This window comes from Bos grunniens, chromosome 16 (genome assembly GCF_055505025.1).
Source record: "Bos grunniens cultivar Pamir isolate PY7600 chromosome 16, Bosgru_T2T1.0, whole genome shotgun sequence".
Classification (NCBI taxonomy): Eukaryota; Metazoa; Chordata; class Mammalia; order Artiodactyla; family Bovidae; genus Bos; species Bos grunniens.
The window spans coordinates 81,172,828-81,192,329 of NC_141180.1; the positions used below are offsets into that span (position 1 = coordinate 81,172,828).

Sequence of the window (19,502 nt, forward strand, 5' to 3'; positions counted from 1 at the left end):
ATCTGCATTATAAACATTTGCTTTTATTGCCTAAATTGCTCTAGTACCTTTGAGAGTGCTCTCGGCTCCTTCTGACATGGCCTCACCTTTTCTTCTCTCTTCCCCGATCCCTTGTTTCTTTCTTTTCTTTCCTTTTCTATACAGTGCTCAAACTCATCTTGTATTTTTCCTGCCTCAGCTCTAAAACCAGCCATTCCTCCAAGGAGTTCTGCTTCCTTTTATTGGACAATGATATTTGGAATCCAAGATCTGGGATCTAAGTGTATTCATCGCAATTGGAGAATCATTGCTTCTAGACCCTCTAGTGGGCAGAGTTAGGAAATACACATATATATACTGCTGCTGCTGCTGCTGCTAAGTTGCTTCAGTCGTGTCCGACTCTATGCGACCCCATAGACGGCAGCCCACCAGGCTCCCCCATCCCTGGGATTCTCCAGGCAAGAACACTGGAGTGGGTTGCCATTTCCTTCTCCAATGCATGAAAGTGGAAAGTGAAAGTGAAGTTGCTCAGTTGTGTCCGACTCTTAGAGACCCCATGGACTGCAGCCTACCAGGCTCCTCCATCCATGGGATTTTCCAGGCAACAGTACTGGAGGGGGGTGCCATCGCCTTCTCCCATATATAAACTAGCCTGTGTATTTGTGTGTGGGTATGCTGTGTGTGCTCAGTCATGTCTGACTCTTTGTGACTCCATGGACTGTAGCCCACCAGGCTCCTCTGTCTGTGGAATTTCCCAGGCAAGAATACTGGAGTGGGTTGCCATTTCCTTCTCCACAGGATAGTCCCAACCCAGGGATCGTACCTGCGTCTCCTGAGTTGGCAGGCAGATTCTTTATCACTGCGCCATCTGGGAAGCCTATGTGTACACTCATCTGTATTTCCTTTTCTACTTGCTTATTTATTACTTCTTTCTCTGAGAGTAAGAAACCTGTCTCTCCTTACCTGTGTAATATTTACTTATTTGTTCAATTCCAGGCTACACTTAGTTTCAAAATTGCTAAACTATATTCCCATGAGACACAAATTTATCAATTACACTCCAGTGTCTGTGTTCAGCTCTTTGTGTCTTATCTTACATTTTCAAGCAAAACATTGTTTTCCAAAGTTACTTAGGCCAGCTCAATTTTCCCCCACTCCCTTCAGTGAGATTATGTCATACATTTGTAAAACCAATTCAATTTTTACAAAATTTTACAAAATTTGTACAACCTGCATTATATTGTGGGCCTCCCAACAGCCTGGTGAATTTTTTAAATTTGCATATAATAAAGTCATCCTTTGTGCTGTACGGGCTTTTGTGTGTGTTTTGACAAGTGCATACAGTCAAGTATCAATAACCTTATAGAAACATTATCCTAAAAATTTCCTTGTACAGCTCCTTTGTTCCCTCTTCCCAAACCTCTCAACCATTGATCTGTTTTCTGCCTCTACAGTTTTGCTTTTTTCAGAAATGTCATATAAGTAGAACCATACAATATGTAGATTTTTACATATAGCTTCTTTCACTTAGCAAAATGTGTTTAATATTTGTCCACGTTGTTGCATGAACCTTTATACTTCACTCATTTTTACAGCTGAGTGTGGATAAATTCATTGTGTGAAGATAGGACAGCTTGTTTACCCACTCACCTGTTGAAAGACTTATTTCCAAGTTTTCACAGTCATGAATAAAGCTCTATAAACAGTCATGTATGAGGTTTTTTTTTTCTCTTGTGAACACAAACTTTACACTTGGATAAATACCTAATACTGGAATGACTGGGTTATATAATAAGTGTATGTTTATAAGAAACTGATGAGCAATTTTCCAGAGGGAAGGTTATGGCTTGCAATCCCCTTAGCAATGATGAGAATTATTATTCTGCATTTTCTCCAGCGTTTGGTGGTCCACACTCATTCTAGAGTGGAAACTCTCCCTCCCCACCCCACTCTGATTTCTTCATTCCTTTTGGCCTCTGCCTGGATTACCAAATAATCTGTGTTCTTGCTTTGCAGCCTGCTGCTATCAGCAAAGCCAATGAGTTTAGGCTACATCGTGTTTCCAGTGCGCACTAAAGGGCTCTTCCTTTTTTTAACCTCCTAACAATTCTGTAAGGTAGTTTCAGCAAACATTCTTAAGTTGGTACGAGAGGTAACAGAATCTTGCTGAGAAGAATTCCTTTCTGGCTTTCTCAAAACTCTGTTTTTGAGACCCTCTTAGCTCCTTACTCATTTCATCTCCTTAGCCTAACCAAATGAAACCACTGAAATACAGGGTCATCAAGGGTGAATCTGGCAGCAGCAGCCACTTCATGTGGCTTGCCGGCTGGGTGGCTGGGCCCTAGTTTGTCAGGAAAGAGCCGTGGGTCAGGCCACTGCTCAGCCCCTGGCTCCTGCCTCGGCAGCGCACACATTCTCATAGTCGTGAGAGTCCTCACTTGACGTCTCTTCTGCATCTTCCCACGGCCCGGTCTCACTGTGGGCAGACGACTGACAGGCCACGTGATCCTTTAAAGCCAGGAAGCTCCCTGACTGCACGGCAGGTGGGGTGTGGGTCTCTGGACCATCTGTCCTGCCCTCTACATGGTCTGTGTTTGAGGATGTCACTTCCTCCTCCTGCTGCTTGTTGCTACTGGGACCTGGTGGTACATTTTCATAATCCCTGCGGCACTGAAACATTCCCTGGAGCTGCTTCCCTTGGGGGGTCCCGAGATCCAACTCTGCCATGTTGACATAGTCATTCGAGGTCTGAGAAGACCCTTCCCCATCACTGAGTGGATCACTGTTCTCAGTTCCTGGAGACCCCAAACTGGTGCAGTCACTGGCGTTCCCACAACCCTCATCTATTTCTTCAGACGGTGCCAGCTCCTTGGTACTTGGGAGGATGAAGAGGTTCCTGGGAGGGTTACTGGCAGAAGCCAAAGTCTCAGCAATCTCCTTTGCTGTGGGGATATTGACATAGTCTCTCGAGTCCTCTGAAGAAGTGCTCGGGGAACCTCTTGAAGCTCTGACATTGACATAGTGAGGCGAGGGAGCAAGGTTTCCACACATCTGGGGCCGCATGGCATTGTCATAGATGCCCACTGCATACCCCATGGCGTGAGTGTGGGCTCTGTGCATGTGGAGGGCGTCGCCTGCTCGGGAGGGCTGTAAGTAAGAAGAGATGGTGAGTGACAGAGTAGGGGTAGGAATAAGGACAAGCCCTCCCTTCTCCCCACCCGGCACTACTGTATCTAACGGCTCCTCTACTCAGCTCTTCACTGCAGAGAGACGCTCTCAATCAGGGTCTCAAATCACAAGGCTTCCGATGCCAGGTTGGGATGAGTGAAGTGGGCTGGGTTTAAGGAAAGCAGCAGTGTAAATGTGACAATAAATTGTAACTAGTTTCTGGCCACACTGTGGGGGTTCAGTGGGGGAAGTATTATGAACTGGAGAGAGCCTGCCACCCCAGAACATATTGCTAGGCCCAGGATAGTGGCTAAAGGTAGAGGCTTCAGTTCAGACTGAGGGTGCAAGTCCTAGCCTCACCACTCTGTGCTGAGTTTACACAAGTTACCTAATCTCACTGTGCCTCAGCTTCCTAACTTATAAAATGGGGATAATCATAATAATATCAATACCATGAGGTTTTGTGAAGAAAAAATGAATTACTGCCTGTAAACTGTTTAGCTCCTGGCACAAAGGAGACACTACGAAACGCTTGCTGTTATTAGTATGGGCGCAGCTGACACAGATCAGCTATGGTCATTTAGGAATGCTGGTCTGATGTTTCCAGAATGTCTGATTTTCAAAAAAGGCTGAATATCTGGACTTCAGTGTGAAATCTCTTAGGTTTTTAAATGTTGGCAACTGGTTCAAAACGTCCTTCAAACAGCACAGAGTACAATCCAAACATGTTTGTAGGTTTAAGTCAGCTTGAGATCTAAACTCTAGGTACAAAATCCCCTCAGGGCTCAGCTGAATCCGAGAACTAGCTTAAGCAGTGGATTGCCTCCACTCTTTCTTTTATAGCCACTTGGACCTGCTGCCCTAGGAAGTCTTAGAAGCAGGACCAGAGCCTAAGAATGGGACACGTGAGAGGAGGAGGAAGCAAATGTGGCAACTTGGAGACGGCCACGCGGTCATCAAACTTGAGCCCCTGGGTAAGGAAAGGCTGGATAATGAGCCAATCAGCAGCCCTGGGTAAAGAAAGGCTGGGTAACGAGCCAATCAGCAGCCCTGGGTAAAGAAAGGCTGGGTAACGAGCCAATCAGCAGCTCCAGGTAAAGAAGGGGTAACGAGCCAATCAGCAGCAGCGGCACCATGGCCGTACTCACCCAGGGATGCTGTAAAACCGAAGAAACAAATTCTTAAACAAGCTAATAAGGACTTATCTACAGAAACGAGCGCCCTGATCTTCAGAACAGTCCCTCTGCCCCACATTGCTGTGCGTCTCCTTCTTGGGAGCTGCCTTCAGAGCCAGACGCAAAGGTATCCCCAACATGCTCAACACTTTTTACACCAGTCACAGTGCTGAGTGACTTATGACTATTACTGCTATGGAGGAAGATTGAAACAATTTGACATAGGCTTGGAAGTAATTCCCGAAGCAGAACTTTAAGGGTGCTTTGAGCACCAACAGCTCTGTAGGAAAATTTATGTACCCTCCCAAGATAATTACGGTACAGGAGACAACACTTATTTGGAAAAATGCATTATCATGTCTTTGTTAAAGCAATACATTTCGGTTCCAACAAGTGTCCATGAATACTTGTGCCTTGGTGCCTTTCTTAAAATCTCAAGCACTTGCTCTTCTCTTTCTAAATTTTTTGCCTTGGGTGGTAGGGCGATCCTGAGGCTAGTCTTCCCATTTATTAATAGGGCCTGGGGTGCCGTTTATAGTGAAACAAGAAGCAACACCTAGGACTCTTGCACTTCAGCTCTTCTGCCAGAGACACGTCATTTCTCCCAAAGGGACTGTCGTTTCGCTTGACTCTTACCACATGCTCAGAGGAAGGGCTGTCAGAATTCCTGGAGAGGAGGCTTTCGGTGCTGACAATACGGATGCTCCTTGAGGGATGTCTTCCTGAAAGGTCAGAGAGCAAACCCTGAGCATAGTCAGCCAGTCCTCCAAGTGCTTCAGCCTGTTCAGTCCTCACATTCTGGGTGAAGTGGACCTGTCTGATACCTGGTATTTGGGGGCCAGTGTTCTGTGGGGAGAGGGTCAGGGCTTCAAGGATGATGAGCTGGGAGACCAGGAACACTCCTCAGCTCGCTGAGGACAAATGGACACTAACACAGGAATCGAGGAGGCTGGCTGGGCGGAGTCTTCTCGGGTGAGCCCTCCCTGACTTGAGGCTGGAGGCCATGTTCTCCTGTGTGTCTTTCCCAACTTTAGACATACCCAGCTAACTACATCAAGAAAAACCAAATTTAGTCTATGTAATCAAATTATCATGCTGTACTCTGTAAACTCATACAGTGACATATGTCAATCATTTCTCAGTGAAGTTGGAGAAAACCCCAAACCAGATCCCTGACCCTGATGACTTCCTGCTCCCTCTTCAAGCCCCCAGGCCCCACTGGAGGTAAACCTTGCCATCTGTCTGTCCCGTCCTCTCGCCTGCTCCCTGAAGAGCAGGATGGTAGCATGCTTAGAAAAAGCCGCTTTTGCAGGTGAGACCTATATTCTGGGGGCAGAAGTTCTGTAGGCCTGGATTCCATGGATGAGAAAGAAAAACCTACCCAGCTCTTCTTGTCTTCGGGGCAAGAGGTCATAAATATTTTTGGCTCGCTGTCTGGGTCGAGGCAGAGTCAACAAGGGCATGATGGTAACTCGGAGGTAGGGAACTTGCCCTACAAGACAATGAGAGACACAGAGGTCATGGCTGGGCTTAGCTGCACAGAATGTGGGGACCCTTGGGGAAGAGACGGCGCCTGAAAATATTCCCCACCCTCACCATGTATTATGAAAAATGTGTTTCCAGACTTGACCAATGCCTTTGAGCTAGAAGAACAGGGGACTCAGGAGACAGAAGCAGGAAGCAGAAATGGGCACAGGGTACCAGGGCAAGGCTTTCAGAATGAAGTTCGACTCAGCACGGAGCTTTCAGAGCCACAGCTTGTGATCCTGACGGAGACAATGACCTGTGTTAACACACAGGTAAGAACAGAGGACTCCTCGGTGCAACGGTTTATCTCTGGAGGGCAATGTGTGTGTCTGTGCTCCGTCATGTCTGACTCCATGTGGCCCCGCGGACTGTTGCCTGCCAGGCCCCTGTCCATGGGATTTTTCCAGACAAGAATACTGGAGTGGGTTGCCATTTCCTCCTCGAGGGGATCTTCCCAACCCAGGGCTCGAATCTACGTCTCCTGCACCTCCTGCATTGGCAGGCAGATTCTTTACCACTGTGCCAGCTGAGAACTGGGCTTTAAATTCCAGACTAGACAGTTGATCGTAGTGTGTCTCAACTCTGGAAAACAAGGGACTCACGCTTCTTCCGTTTACCGCAGCACCACAGGACGCAGATAACTGCAACAACCAGGAGGATGGCAAGGAGAGCCGCAAACCCAGAAAAGATGCTGCTGCTGTGGTCTTCAGCCCTGTGAGGAAAACCAAGGGCCACGATCCAGCCATGAGGCGGGGAGGGTGGGGGGGAGTGCTTCCTCCAAGAGGCAGGACTCGAGGGTTTGGGGTGGGAGCCGAGGGAAGGAAAACTGAGGTGGGATGGGCTGCGCAGTAGAAGAACGGGTTATCTCCTCATGGAGAGAGGGAAAGAGGACGTGGGAGAAGGGAGCTATCCCTTCTGAATGCTCACTGGATGCCAGTGGTTTGCATTAAAGCTTATTTAATCTGTACAACAATCCATCTCTCTTTGTGACCAAGGAATCTGAGATTTAGACTCAGTAAGGTAAACATAGGGAAGATCACAGAGGTAGGAAGGAGCATGATGGAATGTGAATCTAGGTCTGTTTGGGCCCAAAGACTGTTCTTTCTATGGCTTCACACTGTCTTCCAGACTTGTCAAATCCATTTGCTCCTGCTTGCCCTGTTCCCTGCCCCTCAGCTTTCTGTCTTGCTTGGAAGAGATTATCCACTTACAATTAAGGAGCAGCTCTGGGACAAGAGTCCAGGTTGCTTGCATTTTAATAATCCCTGTAGCATCAACTTGTGGAGCTGGTCTTCAAGCAGCACTCTGCTCTGCTGTGGAATGTGACCAGTGCAAATGCACTGGTTAAGTACTGGGCTATTTGCAATTCCTGGGCAGGGCCAGGGCTACTGCTCTGCTTTGGCTAAAGGAAGCAGCCAATTGAGGTTACAGAATGAATCACTAGCAGTCCTGCCCCTCCAAATACCAGAAACCAGGTCATCCATCAGGGAAGGTTTTTGTCCTTATGAGTTCTAGACTTGTTCACCCAATTTCGTACTGGACATTCCCATGTGGTAACCCAATAGACATCTCAAAACAAAAATGTTTAAAACAGAACTCCTGTGCTCCCCCCACCCCCCATAAACCTGTTCCTCTGATGTTTCCTGTCATCTAATGGCTTGGTCAAAAATCTTGGAGCCATTCTTGAATGTTTTCTTTTTCACACCCCACTGCTAGTTAACCAGCAGTTTTTATCTGCTCAACTGGGACATCTATCCCAAAGCATCACCTCTTGCTCCTCCATTGCCACTACCTCAGTCTGAGCCACCGTGAGTTCCACCTTTGCAAGAACCTCTCTAATGATCTCCTTGCTTTCACTCTGGGCCCCAGCATACTATGTTCACACAGGAGCTAGAGTGATCCTCTAAACGGTTAAATCAGATCACGTGCCCCCTCTGCTTGCAACCCCCCATGACTTCTCATCACACTTGGGATAGCATCCATAGTCCCTAACAGGCGAGAATGTCACGGCCTCTTCTCTTCTGCCTTTGCCTGCCTCTGACCTCCTTTCCTGCTATTTTCCTCTGACCTTGATGACCAGGACTCCATGCTGTTTCCAGCAAAGCACAGTCTTGTCTCAGTCCCGCTGCTCCCTCTCCCGCAGTTCAATCCCCTCATTTAATTTAGGTCTCTTCTGAAATGTCACCTCCTCAGATAGGTCCTCCCTGGTCACGCCCTCCTTGGTACTGCAGTCCCCTTACTCTGCCCTGGTTTTTCTTCATAGCACTTAGGACTGATGTTATGCTGGCCATGCCTTTGTTCATCTATTTGTATCTGACCCTCCCACTTAGCTGTAACCTCCAGGAGGTCGTCTTTGTCTGTCCTGTTCACCTTGTGCCTGCAGCAGTGCCTGGCACTCACTAGGAACCTGATGGATATTTGTTAAATTAATGAATGAATAAATTATCAAATGAATGGATATAGAAATAGTATTGGAGGAGTGCTGCAGGATTCTGACACTTTATGAATTCATTCCCCATCAATGACCTTGTCCACCTGCAGGGGACGTGTATTTGTTTGTCATGGTCATGAATTTACCTCCCCAAACTACAGTGATTTTAAATTTATTGCTGTTGAGCTGTGCTTTTATCATTGCACTGAAACCAATACCTCTCAGCGTCAAAGTTTCAACTATTGATGGACTTTTTGTTAATATAATATTGAAGGTTTTGACTGTAAGATTTACATCTATGATTAATTCTGTGAGGTTTTATGATCTAAGGATGTATCTTTATCATATCTTTGATTCCGTTTTTATTCATGGCAAGTGTTTAGGGCCTGAAAGCACATCTGCGTAAGAAGTGGGCCGTCTGTTTCCATCAGAGTAGAAACTAGTTTTTGTTTCTGTTTCTTTGAGGAGTGATCGGTGGGACTTGAAAAAGGAAAGCTCAAGCGCTGCCATGAGGGCCTCTGAGCATGAGAAACCCAGCCATGCCAGGAAGCCAGCTCTAAGGAAGTGGTGTGTTATCATATTTCCTCTCTTCCCAACAACTCCTTTCTCCTCGCAATACCTATTCCTTTCCTCCCGGCAGTTCTGAGCAAACCTCTCTGAGCCAAGAGTTTAGTGGTCTTAGGAGACGAGAGCCTGGTGAGGGATGGCAAGGCTGCTGGGGTAGAAGCCTCCCAGGATAGACCAGGACCCCCTTTCTAAATCAGGGGAGGGGAGCACTCACCGCCCCCGGCACTCACTTGTCCAGGCTGCCGAGGGTTCCCTGCAGAGTGCTGGGCTCTGAGATCCTCCTTGTGGTCTCTGACCATGCTGACGTGGTGACATCCATTATTCCGCGACCCTCTCTGGCTTCAGCTTCTCCTCCTAGGTGTTCTCTTAATTGTCATCAGCTTGCCAGCCAGCCTGACACTTTTCCTATCTCTTCTTAAACTTCTGACTCTCAAGAGAAAAGGCAGAATTGGTTTGTGTTTTACATATAATCCCATCTAGTATAAGCATTTTTTTTAGTAAGTAAGAATGACAGAAACCCTCCTGGTCTCCATTTTCTGAACATTCCCTAACATACAACTTTTGACTCTCAAATTTTCATCTTCTTAAATCTTTATTTATCAAAATCCATCACAAAAAGTCTATTGGTTTTTACTTCTTCCTTTCTAAAGCTTCTAGTCTTTCTTTCTAGAACTTTCTCTCCCGCAACCAACTCTACCTTGCGTCTGTCCCTGAAATGTCAGGCTGACTTGACCCAAAATACAAAACAACAAGTTTGGCTCTACCTGGATGTGGCTGCGATGCCGACTGCAGGAGGGAAGAGCTCTTCTGGGTGCGGAGCTCCCCAGCTCAGCTCAGGGGGACGCCAGACGCTCTGCCTTATGACGGGGACGTGCAGGGTGCCCAGAGGGAGACGGCCAAGAGGGCAGAGACAGGCTCCTTGAGAAGTTCATCTTCCCCCAACCCCCAAAGCAGAGAGAAGAGAGCAAACACTGTGCCAGAATGGAAACAGATAGTCAGCTACAGGAAGCAGTACCACCAACGTGCTAATGAAGCCTGGGGCCCAGGAAATGCTGCTCAGCTCTCAATATGATAGAAGCAAGGGCGCCTGCACCCTGTTCCCTGGGCTGGCTGATGCACTGTGGTCTGCGGGGAGCATGATTCAAGAGGGGTCAAGGTGATAGGGTATTTGTGATTGCTCGACCTGGGTTTCTGTGATACCGAGAGTTTTATCAGCCTCCAGATTGACCGTGTTTCTTTCAGCAGGTCTGAGGAGCACTGGAAGGTGCTTTTTAGAAACAATACAGATTTCTGGTGCCTGTGGCTGATTCATGGGTGAAGAGTGATCCATTGCTGCAGCACTTGTGCTGGGATTGAAGCGAGAGGGCTTCCCAGACCTGGTGCCAAGGGCAGATGGCGTGGGAATGGGGAATCTGGAAGATGGCAGGTGGGAAAGCAGACAGAACCAAACCTCAGAACCCCGACAGCTACTTTAAAAATTTTTTTCAAGAACGTCCCCCTGCCTGCGACCATCTCAAGGTCTTATCTTATGTGATCTTATCATCTACACAGGTTGTTTGAGTCAGCCGAGTCTTCCATCCTCTCTTATTTTCTCCTGCCCCCATGTTTGAGGGAAACAGCCTCCTCACAGGAGGCTCCCAGGCCTCAGACTGAGCTCTGGGTTTCCCGGCCCTGGCTGTGCCCCTTCCCTCCCCACAGTAAACCAATTAAACCAACCACTCAAAACACAAAACAGATATCTGAGGTAATTCGTCGTGATAGTAGAAGAAAACTATTCACTCCTGGTGACAGGATATGTGTTTTAAACCTAATTGCTCTGGTGTTGCCTTTAACCACTTTATCAGTGCAAAGAAATAGAGGAAAACAATAGAATGGGAAAGACTAGAGATCCCTTCAAGAAAATCAGAGATACCAAGGGAACATTTCATGCAAAGATGGGCTCAATAAAGGACAGAAATGGTAGGGACCAAACAGAAGCAGAAGATATTAAGAAGAGGTGGCAAGAATGCACAGAAGAACTGTACAAACAAGATCTTCATGACCCAGATAATCATGATGGTGTGATCACTCACCTAGAGCCAGACATCCTGGAATGTGAAGTCATCACTATGAACAAACTAGTGGAGGTGATGGAATTCCAGTTGAGCTATTTCAAATCCTAAAAGATGATGCTATGAAAGTGCTATACTCAATATGCCAGCAAATTTGGAAAACTCAGCAGTGGCCACAGGACTGGAAAAGGTCAGTTTTCATTCCAATCCCTAAGGAAGGCAATGCTAAAGAATGCTCAAACTATCACACAATTGCACTCAACTCACACGCTAACAAAATAATACTCAAAATTCTCCAAGCCAGGCTTCAACAATACATGAACTGTGAACTTCCAGATGTCCAAGCTGGATTTAGAAAAGGCAGAGGAACCAGAGATCAAATTGCCAACATCTGCTAGATCATAGAAAAAGCAAGAGAGTTCCAGAAAAATATCTACTTCTGCTTTATTGACTATGACAAAGTCTTTGACTGTGTGCATCACAACAAACTGGAAAATTCTTAGATGGGAATACCAGATTACCTTACCTGCCTCCTGAGAAATTTGTATGCAGGTCAAGAAGCAACAATTAGAACAGGACATGGAACAATGGACTGGTTCCAAATTGGGAAAGGAGTATATAAAGGCTGTATATTGTCACCCTGCTTATTTAACTTATATGCAGAGTACATCATGTGAAATGCCAGGCTGGACAAAGCACAAGCTGGAATCAAGATTGTCAGGAGAAATATCAATAACCTCAGATACACCACCCTTATGGCAGAAAGTGAAGAAGAACTAAAGAGCCTCTTGATGAAAGTGAAAGAGGAGAGTGAAAAAGCTGGCTTAAAACTCAATATTGAAAAAACTAAGATCGTGGCATGTGGTCCCATCATTTCATGGCAAATAGATGGGGAAACAGTGGAAACAGTGAGAGACTTTATTTTCTTGGGCTCCAAACTCGCTGTGGACAGTGACTGCAGGCAGCCATGAAATTGAAAAGACTCTTGCTCCTTGGAAGAGAAGCTATGACCAACCTAGACAGTATATTAAACAGCAGAATTACTCTGCTGACAAAAGTACATATAGTCAAAGCTATGTTTTTCCAGTAGTCATGTGTGGATGTGAGAGTTGGACTATAACGAAAGCTGAGCACCAAAGAATTGATGCTTTTGAACTGTGGTGTTGGAGAAGACTCTTGAGAGTCCCTTCGACTGCAAGGAGATCAAACCAGTCCATCCTAAAGGAGATCAGTCCTGAATATTCATTGGAAGGACTGATGCTGAAGCTGAACCTCCAATACTTTGGCCACCTGACATGAAGAACTGACTCACTGGAAAAGACCCTGATGCTGGAAAGATTGAAGGCAGGAGGAGAAGGGGATGACAGAGGATGAGATGGTTGGATGGCATCACCAACTCGATGGACATGAGTTTGAGCAAGCTCTGGGAGTTGATGGACAGGGAAGCCCGGAGCGCTGCAGTCCATGGGGTCGCAGAGAGTTGGACACGACTGAATTGACTAAACTGACTGAACTGAGTGACTTGAAGAGTTGAATGTGACATATGATTCTAAAGATTCTAAGATTGGTTTTCAATGGACAGAATGTAAGCATCCAAGCAACCAAAGCCCTTTGAGGTGGAGGGGCAACATGCTAAACATCCTCTTTGGAAAAACAGAAGCACTGGGTTAAGAGTATCAGATCTTAAATTACTACCTGGGAGATCTTGAACAAGTCCTCTAATCTTTTCGGGTGTGTCCTTGGATGTAAAATGACAATCATAATGATATTTAGGTAATGCTGTTGTGAGAATTAATTGGTTGAACCATGAAGAATGCCTGGTTTAGGACTTGGCATGTGCAGGGGTTCATTAAATGGGGCTGCTATTACAGTATCATCTCCTGATGCATGAGGCTCATTTCTTTACACTTAATGGACTACTCCCTCAGGCCTTTCTCTCTTCCTCTCTGGATGCTTAGCCTGCCTACCTTTTGTGTGTTCCTTTATTCTTTGAGCACATGTCTCTGGGATGTCTTCCACCAGAGTGCCAGTTTGCACAAAAACCAGATGTGGTCCCGGTCCTCCTGCTGTGGTCAGCTCCAGACAGCCACCCCTTTGCCTTCTAAGCAGACCCAGCTCATTGTCCTTTCATACTCTGGGCCTTTGCACTAGTCCCTTCATTTTAACAGAGTGTCCTTTTCTTTGGTAGAATTCCAGTAAAAATCACCTTTATGAGTTTATTTCTGGGTGTGTGACTTGAGATATTTGGTTATTTTCTTTTTTTTGGACCCATTGTTTGAAGTGTCATTTTTATAAAAAACCAAAATTGTTATTTTAAAAAATTTGCCATAAGCATCACCACTTCTGTAAAGCCCTTTGCATCTGGAACTGGATTCTTGCTCTTCTGTATCTTCATGGCCCTGTGTGTAATAGCACTGCCCAATTGTTGGGATGAGTTGTTTAAATGTTTGTTACCCCGTGTAGACTTTGAACCTTCTCAGCCAGACTGTGTTTTAATTTATTACATCTCTGGCATTTGACACAGTGCCTGACTCTTAAGAGTTAACTGGGTCCTCTCAGAAGTTCTCTCGGTGCTTATTGCTGTTGTGAATTTATGACCTAAGTGCGTAACAGGATGAGATACTGAGAAAGAAATGAGCGTCCTAGTCTTTGCCTGCTGTGCAGGAACAGGCTGAAGGACAAAGCCATCTCAGCACTGCCCTCGCTGCTCCTCCCAGGAAGGGCAACCCAGGGCCTGTGTCGGGTCTCCTTCGCCCTAGGAAGGGGTTATCAGTGACTCTTGTATTTCTGGGCTCCCCCAACATGCCAAAATTGCCCTGTGTGAAAGACAGCTGCAGCCAGGCTTTGGTTTTGAAGGTCTAGGAGCTGAGACAGTGGAGCAGGATGACAGCTGGCTGACAGCCCCGTCCCTCCTTGCGCATTTGCTCGTGGAGAGGCCTTCTCCAGTCCAGACATGTCTGAAGCAGAACAAAGGCAGCAAACGCCCTCCTTTTAAGTTAACCCTGTGAGCAAGCAGGGTTCGGATAGAGCAATTTGGAAAGTGCATAAATATTTCTTTCACTTCTCTGCTCCCTGCTCTCATTCAACCCAAGATCCTTGGGAAGAGCTGAGGAGAATTTGGAAGCAAGAAGTGTGACCGGATTGGGAGACAGCCTCTGCCTGCTAGGCTGAGGCCCGGGGGGACGCCGGGCGCCGCTGCCGAGCAGGCCTTTCCTAGGCCTCGGTCTGAGGGTAGGCTGCCCCTGTGCGCGGTCACTGAGAGCAACGGCAGCTGCGGAGCCGTGCTCAGACGCCGGGAGGCTGGCCGCCGGCCTCCCCTCCATCGGCCCGGGCCCACGCGGGCGGGAGGAGGACGGGGCGTCGCGGCAGGAATCGGGAAGAGCGCAGAGCGCGCCGGGGAGGCGCCGCGGCAGCAGGACCACACGGAGCACCACACGCAGCGAGCAAGGCGGACGTCAGGACGGTTCCCTGTTCCCTTCTCCTGGGGGTGAACAAAGTATCATTTCAACTGTTTCATGAACCAGGGCCTCCTGAACAAGCTGGGGCGGCAAACAGTTCAATTCTGTTTTGAACACGGATTTTCTTTTTTGTGTGTCATAGGACAACAGCAAGACAGGGAGGGCTGAATTGACCTGTATCCCTTAGTATTGGGCTAGGCCCATGTGAGGCGTGCGGTGCACTGTTGTTCCTTCCATTTTCGTTATCCCATTAAACTGTAAGATAGATCATCGGAACCCTCAGCTAAAGCCCTCTCATGAATTCCTGTCTTAAGAAAGCCAAGCTTATGCTGGCTTACACGTTCCCATCCCTCCATCTCTGAACTTACTCCTTCGCTTTCCCACTTAAGTCACTCAGTGCCAATTCCTGTCTTCTTTGCGTGTCCTCAGAGCAAGAGTGCCTGCCTCAGGTCCCTCACACCTGCTGTGTCCTTTTCCTGAAATCTCTTTCCTCTACATTTACTAGCTCAGGCTTTCACTCCATAGCCTCTCCTTACAGTCTTCTACAGAAGACCAATCCTCATGGCCTGGGCTCCCTTTTCTTCTCACAACACTTCACTGTTCTCCTTGGTCCTTCTCACCATTTGACAAGCTCTGTATTTATTTGTTTGTTTTGTCTCTCTCCACAAGACTAAATTTAAAAGTGTCAGAGTCTTTGTTTTGTTTGCTATTGTATCCCAAGGAGAAGGCAATGGCACCCCACTCTAATACTCTTGCCTGGAAAATCTCATGGACAGAAAAGCCTGGTGGGCTGCAGTCCATGGGGTCGCTAAGAGTCAGACATGACTGAGCGACTTCACTTTCACTTTTCACTTTCATGCATTGGAGGAGGAAATGGCAACCCACTCCAGTGTTCTTGCCTGGAGAATCCCAGGGACGGTGGAGCCTGGTGGGCTGCCGTCTATGGGGTTGCACAGAGTTGGACACGACTGAAGCGACTTAGCAGCAGCAGCAGCAGTATCCCAAACACATACGTTGGTGCCTGGCATAATAAATACTTGATGAATGAAGGAGTGGCCCAATATCCAAGGGGAGGAGATGAGACCATAAAAAAAAAACTAGCAGAGGCCTCTCGCAGATCTTGGCCAGTGCTATTTTGGTGCTAGAGTTGACTGGATTTAGAAAAGAAATTGATTTCTTGTACTTTAAGGGCCGGGGAACAATTTGTGTTTGTTGCAGGTATAAGTGTCTGAGCCCCAGGTGAAGCCTGCAGGTACCAGTAAGCAGTAGTGCTCAATGCACACACAGTGCTGCGTTCTAGAGGCAATAAAGCAATGGAGAAATGCCATCTAGATATTCTCTTATGGTTATTAATAGCAATTTTAGACGCCAGAGCAAGCTTGGAAAGTGTGCCAGAGTTGGAGAGACTCTTAGGTCACAGCAAATTAGCAGCAGAATTGGTGATTGTTTTCTTTAAGAAAAAATTATTTATTTAGCTGTGCCAGGTCTTCACTGTGACATGGGAATTCTTAGTTGCAGAATGTGGGATCTAGTTCCCTGATCAGGGATCAAAACTGGTTGCCTGCGTTGGGAAGTTCAGAGCCTTAGCCACTGGACTACCAGGGACGTCCCAGGGTTGGGATTGTAACACAGGCCTTCTAATTCCCTGGCTAGCTCTTTCTTGGAGAAGGCAATGGCACCCCACTACAGTACTCTTGCCTGGAAAATCCCATGGATGGAGGAGCCTGGTAGGCTGTAGTCCATGGGGTCGCTAAGAGTCGGACACGACTGAGCGACTTCACTTTCCCTTTTCACTTTCATGCATTGGAGAAGGAAATGGCAACCCACTCCAGTGTTCTTGCCTGGAGAATCCCAGGGACGGGGGAGTCTGGTGGTCTGCTGTCTATGGGGTCGAACAGAGTCGAACACAACTGAAGAGACTTAGCAGCAGCAGCAGCTCTTTCTACCAAAGCTCAGATGAGCCCTCTTGCTTCTCTAATTTCATGCCATTCCATTGGATTAGGTCTCTGGATTCCCAACCTATTGCTCTTTCCCAATAAATTCCAACACAGAACAGCCAGATAACAATCTCAGCCGAAGGATCGATAATCACAAAGTTTTACTCTGTATTATTTATGTTACATTAATAACTATAGTAGGAGACAATAAAGACAGGATCCCAGTTAGGCTGGCTTGTGCATTTATTCACACAACTTATGACATTGTCACCCACGTTTGGATCATTTCAGCACTGACGATTTGATTTGTTCACTAGAACCTCAGCATTTCAGAGCTGGGGGCCCTTAGAGATGGCTGGTTCGTAAGGCTTTTAAGTCATTTTTTAAAGCTACAGCTGACCCAGAAGTCAAATACTTATATATGTTAAAAAAAAAGCGCTCCTTTTGTTGAATACCCGTGGGCTCTGAATCATCACTAAGGAATCCCTTTCAGGTCTTTAAAATGTAGCTTGAAAATCATTGATGTAGTTCCACTTTTTCCTTGTAGAGATGGAAAATCAAGCCAGTCAAGAAGCAGAGTTTATATCAGGGTTTTACTCCATCTAATTACTGTGTTTAAGCTCCTCCACCATAGGGTGAGCAGAAAAATATTCAAACTCCTTTTCTCTCCTACCTGATCAGCAGCAGTTTCAGTTCAAGGGTTTAATGGGAAAGATGCAGAAAAGCTTAACTCAAATGAAGAGTTTGGGTAGCCGCATCTGAAGGCAATCAGGAGTTTCCAGCCCTTCTCTCCCCACCTTCGCATCCTCTTTTAAGTTTTCATATATATTTGCTTCATTTTAAAATTGTATTATTATTATTTTTTGGCCATGTTGTGCAGCATGCGAGACCTTAGTTCCCTGACCAGGGACTGAACCCGCACCGCTGGCCGTGACCAGAGTCCTGACCTCTGGACTTCCAGTGAAAGTCGCTCAGTCGTGGCTGCTCTTTGTGACTCCATGGACTGTAGCCCACCAGGCTCCTGTCCATGGGATTCTCCAGGCAAGAATATTGGAGTGGGTTGCCATTTCCTTCTCCAGGGGGACTTCCAGGGAATCCCCTATATTTGCTTTAAATAAGGCCGAGATATGAAGATCTGGAGTTAAAACAAGAACCCTAACCTAATCAGCTGTGCTGTTTGGAGGATGGTCTCCATGGCCATTAGTCCAGGGGACACCAGAGAAGCCACGTAGTGCCCAGGCCTGAATCCACGGGCCAGGCCTGAGTGGAGACGCTGCAGCCAGCTCTGAGTGTGATGGCACTGGCCACTCAGCTCAAGCACTGTATCTTCTGAGAGCTGGGAGGTTTGCTTTGAAATAGATTTCAGAGATTTATGATTTATGATTAGTTCCATCAGGATACAGGCAAGCCCAGAACCCAGAAGTCACTGCCTAAAAGGCTACAAGGCAAGGCTAAAAGTATCCTGGTCTATGAATCTAGTTGACTATTACTCCTCATAGCTCAGGTTCTTTTGGGGGAGTGCTGCTAAGTCACTTCAGTCGTGTCCAACTCTGTGCGACCCCATAGACGGCAGCCCACCAGGCTCCCCCGTCCCTGGGATTCTCCAGGCAAGAACACTGGAGTGGGTTGCCATTTCCTTCTCCAATGCATGAAAGTGAAAAGTGAAAGTGAAGTCGCTCAGTCGTGTCCGACCCTCAGCGACCCCATGGACTGCAGCCCTCCAGGCTCCTCTGTCCATGGGATTTTCCAGTCAAGAGTGCTGGAGTGGGTTGCTGTTGCGGACAACTGGATGTTAATGATGTTACACAGATAGTAACAGGTTCACATGTTTTATTTATAACAGGTTTCAAAATCTGCTGGTAAAGGACATACCATTTTTATCCTGCTTGCAGTGGCATGGAGGCCATTCCCTAATAGACCCAGGTCAAAGGTTGGTAACCAGCTTACTGGTACCTAGTGAATCATCCTTGGATTTGCCCGGAATAAGTTAGGGAGTTGTCTGGCTGTGTGTATACACTTGGGCAGGGTGGGGGGTGGGTGGGGGTGTGGGGCTGGGGGCAGAGTCAGTCAGTCCTGGTGGAGAGTTTCAAACAAACCCAGTGACCACTGGGAGAGGATACAGTCATTGAGAAAGGGGAGACTCACAAACCATTATTAAAGATGGAGGGCAAAGAAACTGCTTTTTTTTTTTTTTTTTAAGAAACAGGGGTAGGAAAAGAAGGAAGAAAAGAACAGTTTTTTTCCCATGTGGTAACTCAAGCCTAAGGAGCTAAGCTGGCTATATACCCCATTAAACCAATGTCTTAGGGAACACTGGTCTCTGCCAGAAAGCTGCTCTGAAGCTCTGCTTCACGCCTCACCACACACTGGGGTTGGGAGGTACGGCTCCTTGAGATCCTGTTTGATGTGGCAGACGCACAGATCTGGGGCCCAAGACAAGGTGAGTAAGGGGGGAAGCATGGGGCCAAACTTTAGAAAGGACTCGAGTCGTGTGTGTGTGTGTATTTTGCATCCATTTTAAGTAAGGATATTTGGGATGGAAGCTACAAAGGAAGGAAAAAGACTTCAGTCCTGTTTTGTGAATGATTTCTGTTTTCAAATAACTCCCAGACTCTGTTTGTTTGGTTGGTTATTAGTTATTTTCTCCTCAGCGTGTTTGAAAGAACCTAGGTGGGCAGTGTGGCCGTGCCCATGAAGAGCAACCTGGGACCGGCAGGAAAGGTGGTAAGAGTTCTCCTTACAGAAGACTATCAACCGTGGCTGGTTCCTCCTTCAGAATCGACCTCTTCAAACAGCCAGGAGAACTGGGCTGTTCTTCAACATCATGCTTGCCCTGAAATACCTTGGGGAGCCAACAACTCCTTTCCTTGCTTGCTATTTTAAAGGAGAGTCGATGGTCTGGATGAGAGTTGCTGGAAGGAGTTCTGAATTCTGAGAAGTGAAAGCTCAGAACCTAAAGGACTTGCCAGGAGGCTGCTTTGACCTGAAACTAAGGCCTAATGTTAGTCATGCTAGAGACCCAGTGAATGGAACAGCTAAAACAAACAACAAACTCTCAACCCCCCAAAAACCTCTGGGAAGGTGGGAACTGAAGAACTCCGGAAGGAAGGTAGGGAATAGCTGCTAATATGTGGTGGTTTGGTTGCTAAGTCGTGTCCAACTCTTGTGACCCTGTGGACTGCAGCCCGCCAGGCTCCTCTGTCCATGGG

At 47.0% G+C, this 19,502-nt stretch overlaps 1 protein-coding gene across 2 annotated transcripts; it reads right to left on the reverse strand.

The window, feature by feature from the left end:
• Positions 1-200: 200 nt before the first annotated feature.
• Positions 201-9,850, reverse strand: LAX1 (lymphocyte transmembrane adaptor 1). Of its 2 annotated transcripts, none has more exons than XM_086345778.1 (6): positions 9,612-9,850; positions 9,078-9,270; positions 6,452-6,561; positions 5,704-5,814; positions 4,959-5,044; positions 201-3,126 (listed from the first exon to the last, which is right to left on the reverse strand). In XM_086345778.1, the coding sequence occupies exons 2-6, from the start codon at positions 9,164-9,166 to the stop codon at positions 2,359-2,361; spliced, it is 1,164 nt and encodes a 387-aa protein (XP_086201904.1). In that variant the 5' UTR covers positions 9,167-9,270; positions 9,612-9,850; the 3' UTR covers positions 201-2,358. The 2 variants fall into 2 exon arrangements, with proteins under 2 accessions (XP_086201904.1, XP_086201903.1); XM_086345777.1 differs by having other exon boundaries at positions 1,498-3,126; positions 9,078-9,276; positions 9,612-9,848.
• Positions 9,851-19,502: the final 9,652 nt, after the last annotated feature.

Coding starts and splice junctions, on each gene's coding strand:
- LAX1 (XM_086345778.1), bottom strand. CDS start 9,166: ATGGATGTCACCACGTCAGCATGGTCAGAGACCACAAGGAGGATCTCA. Junction 6,562..9,077: donor ACCCTCGGCAGCCTGGACAA/GTGAGTGCCGGG, acceptor TTTTCCTCACAG/GGCTGAAGACCACAGCAGCA. Junction 3,127..4,958: donor GCCCTTCCTCTGAGCATGTG/GTAAGAGTCAAG, acceptor TCTTACTTACAG/CCCTCCCGAGCAGGCGACGC.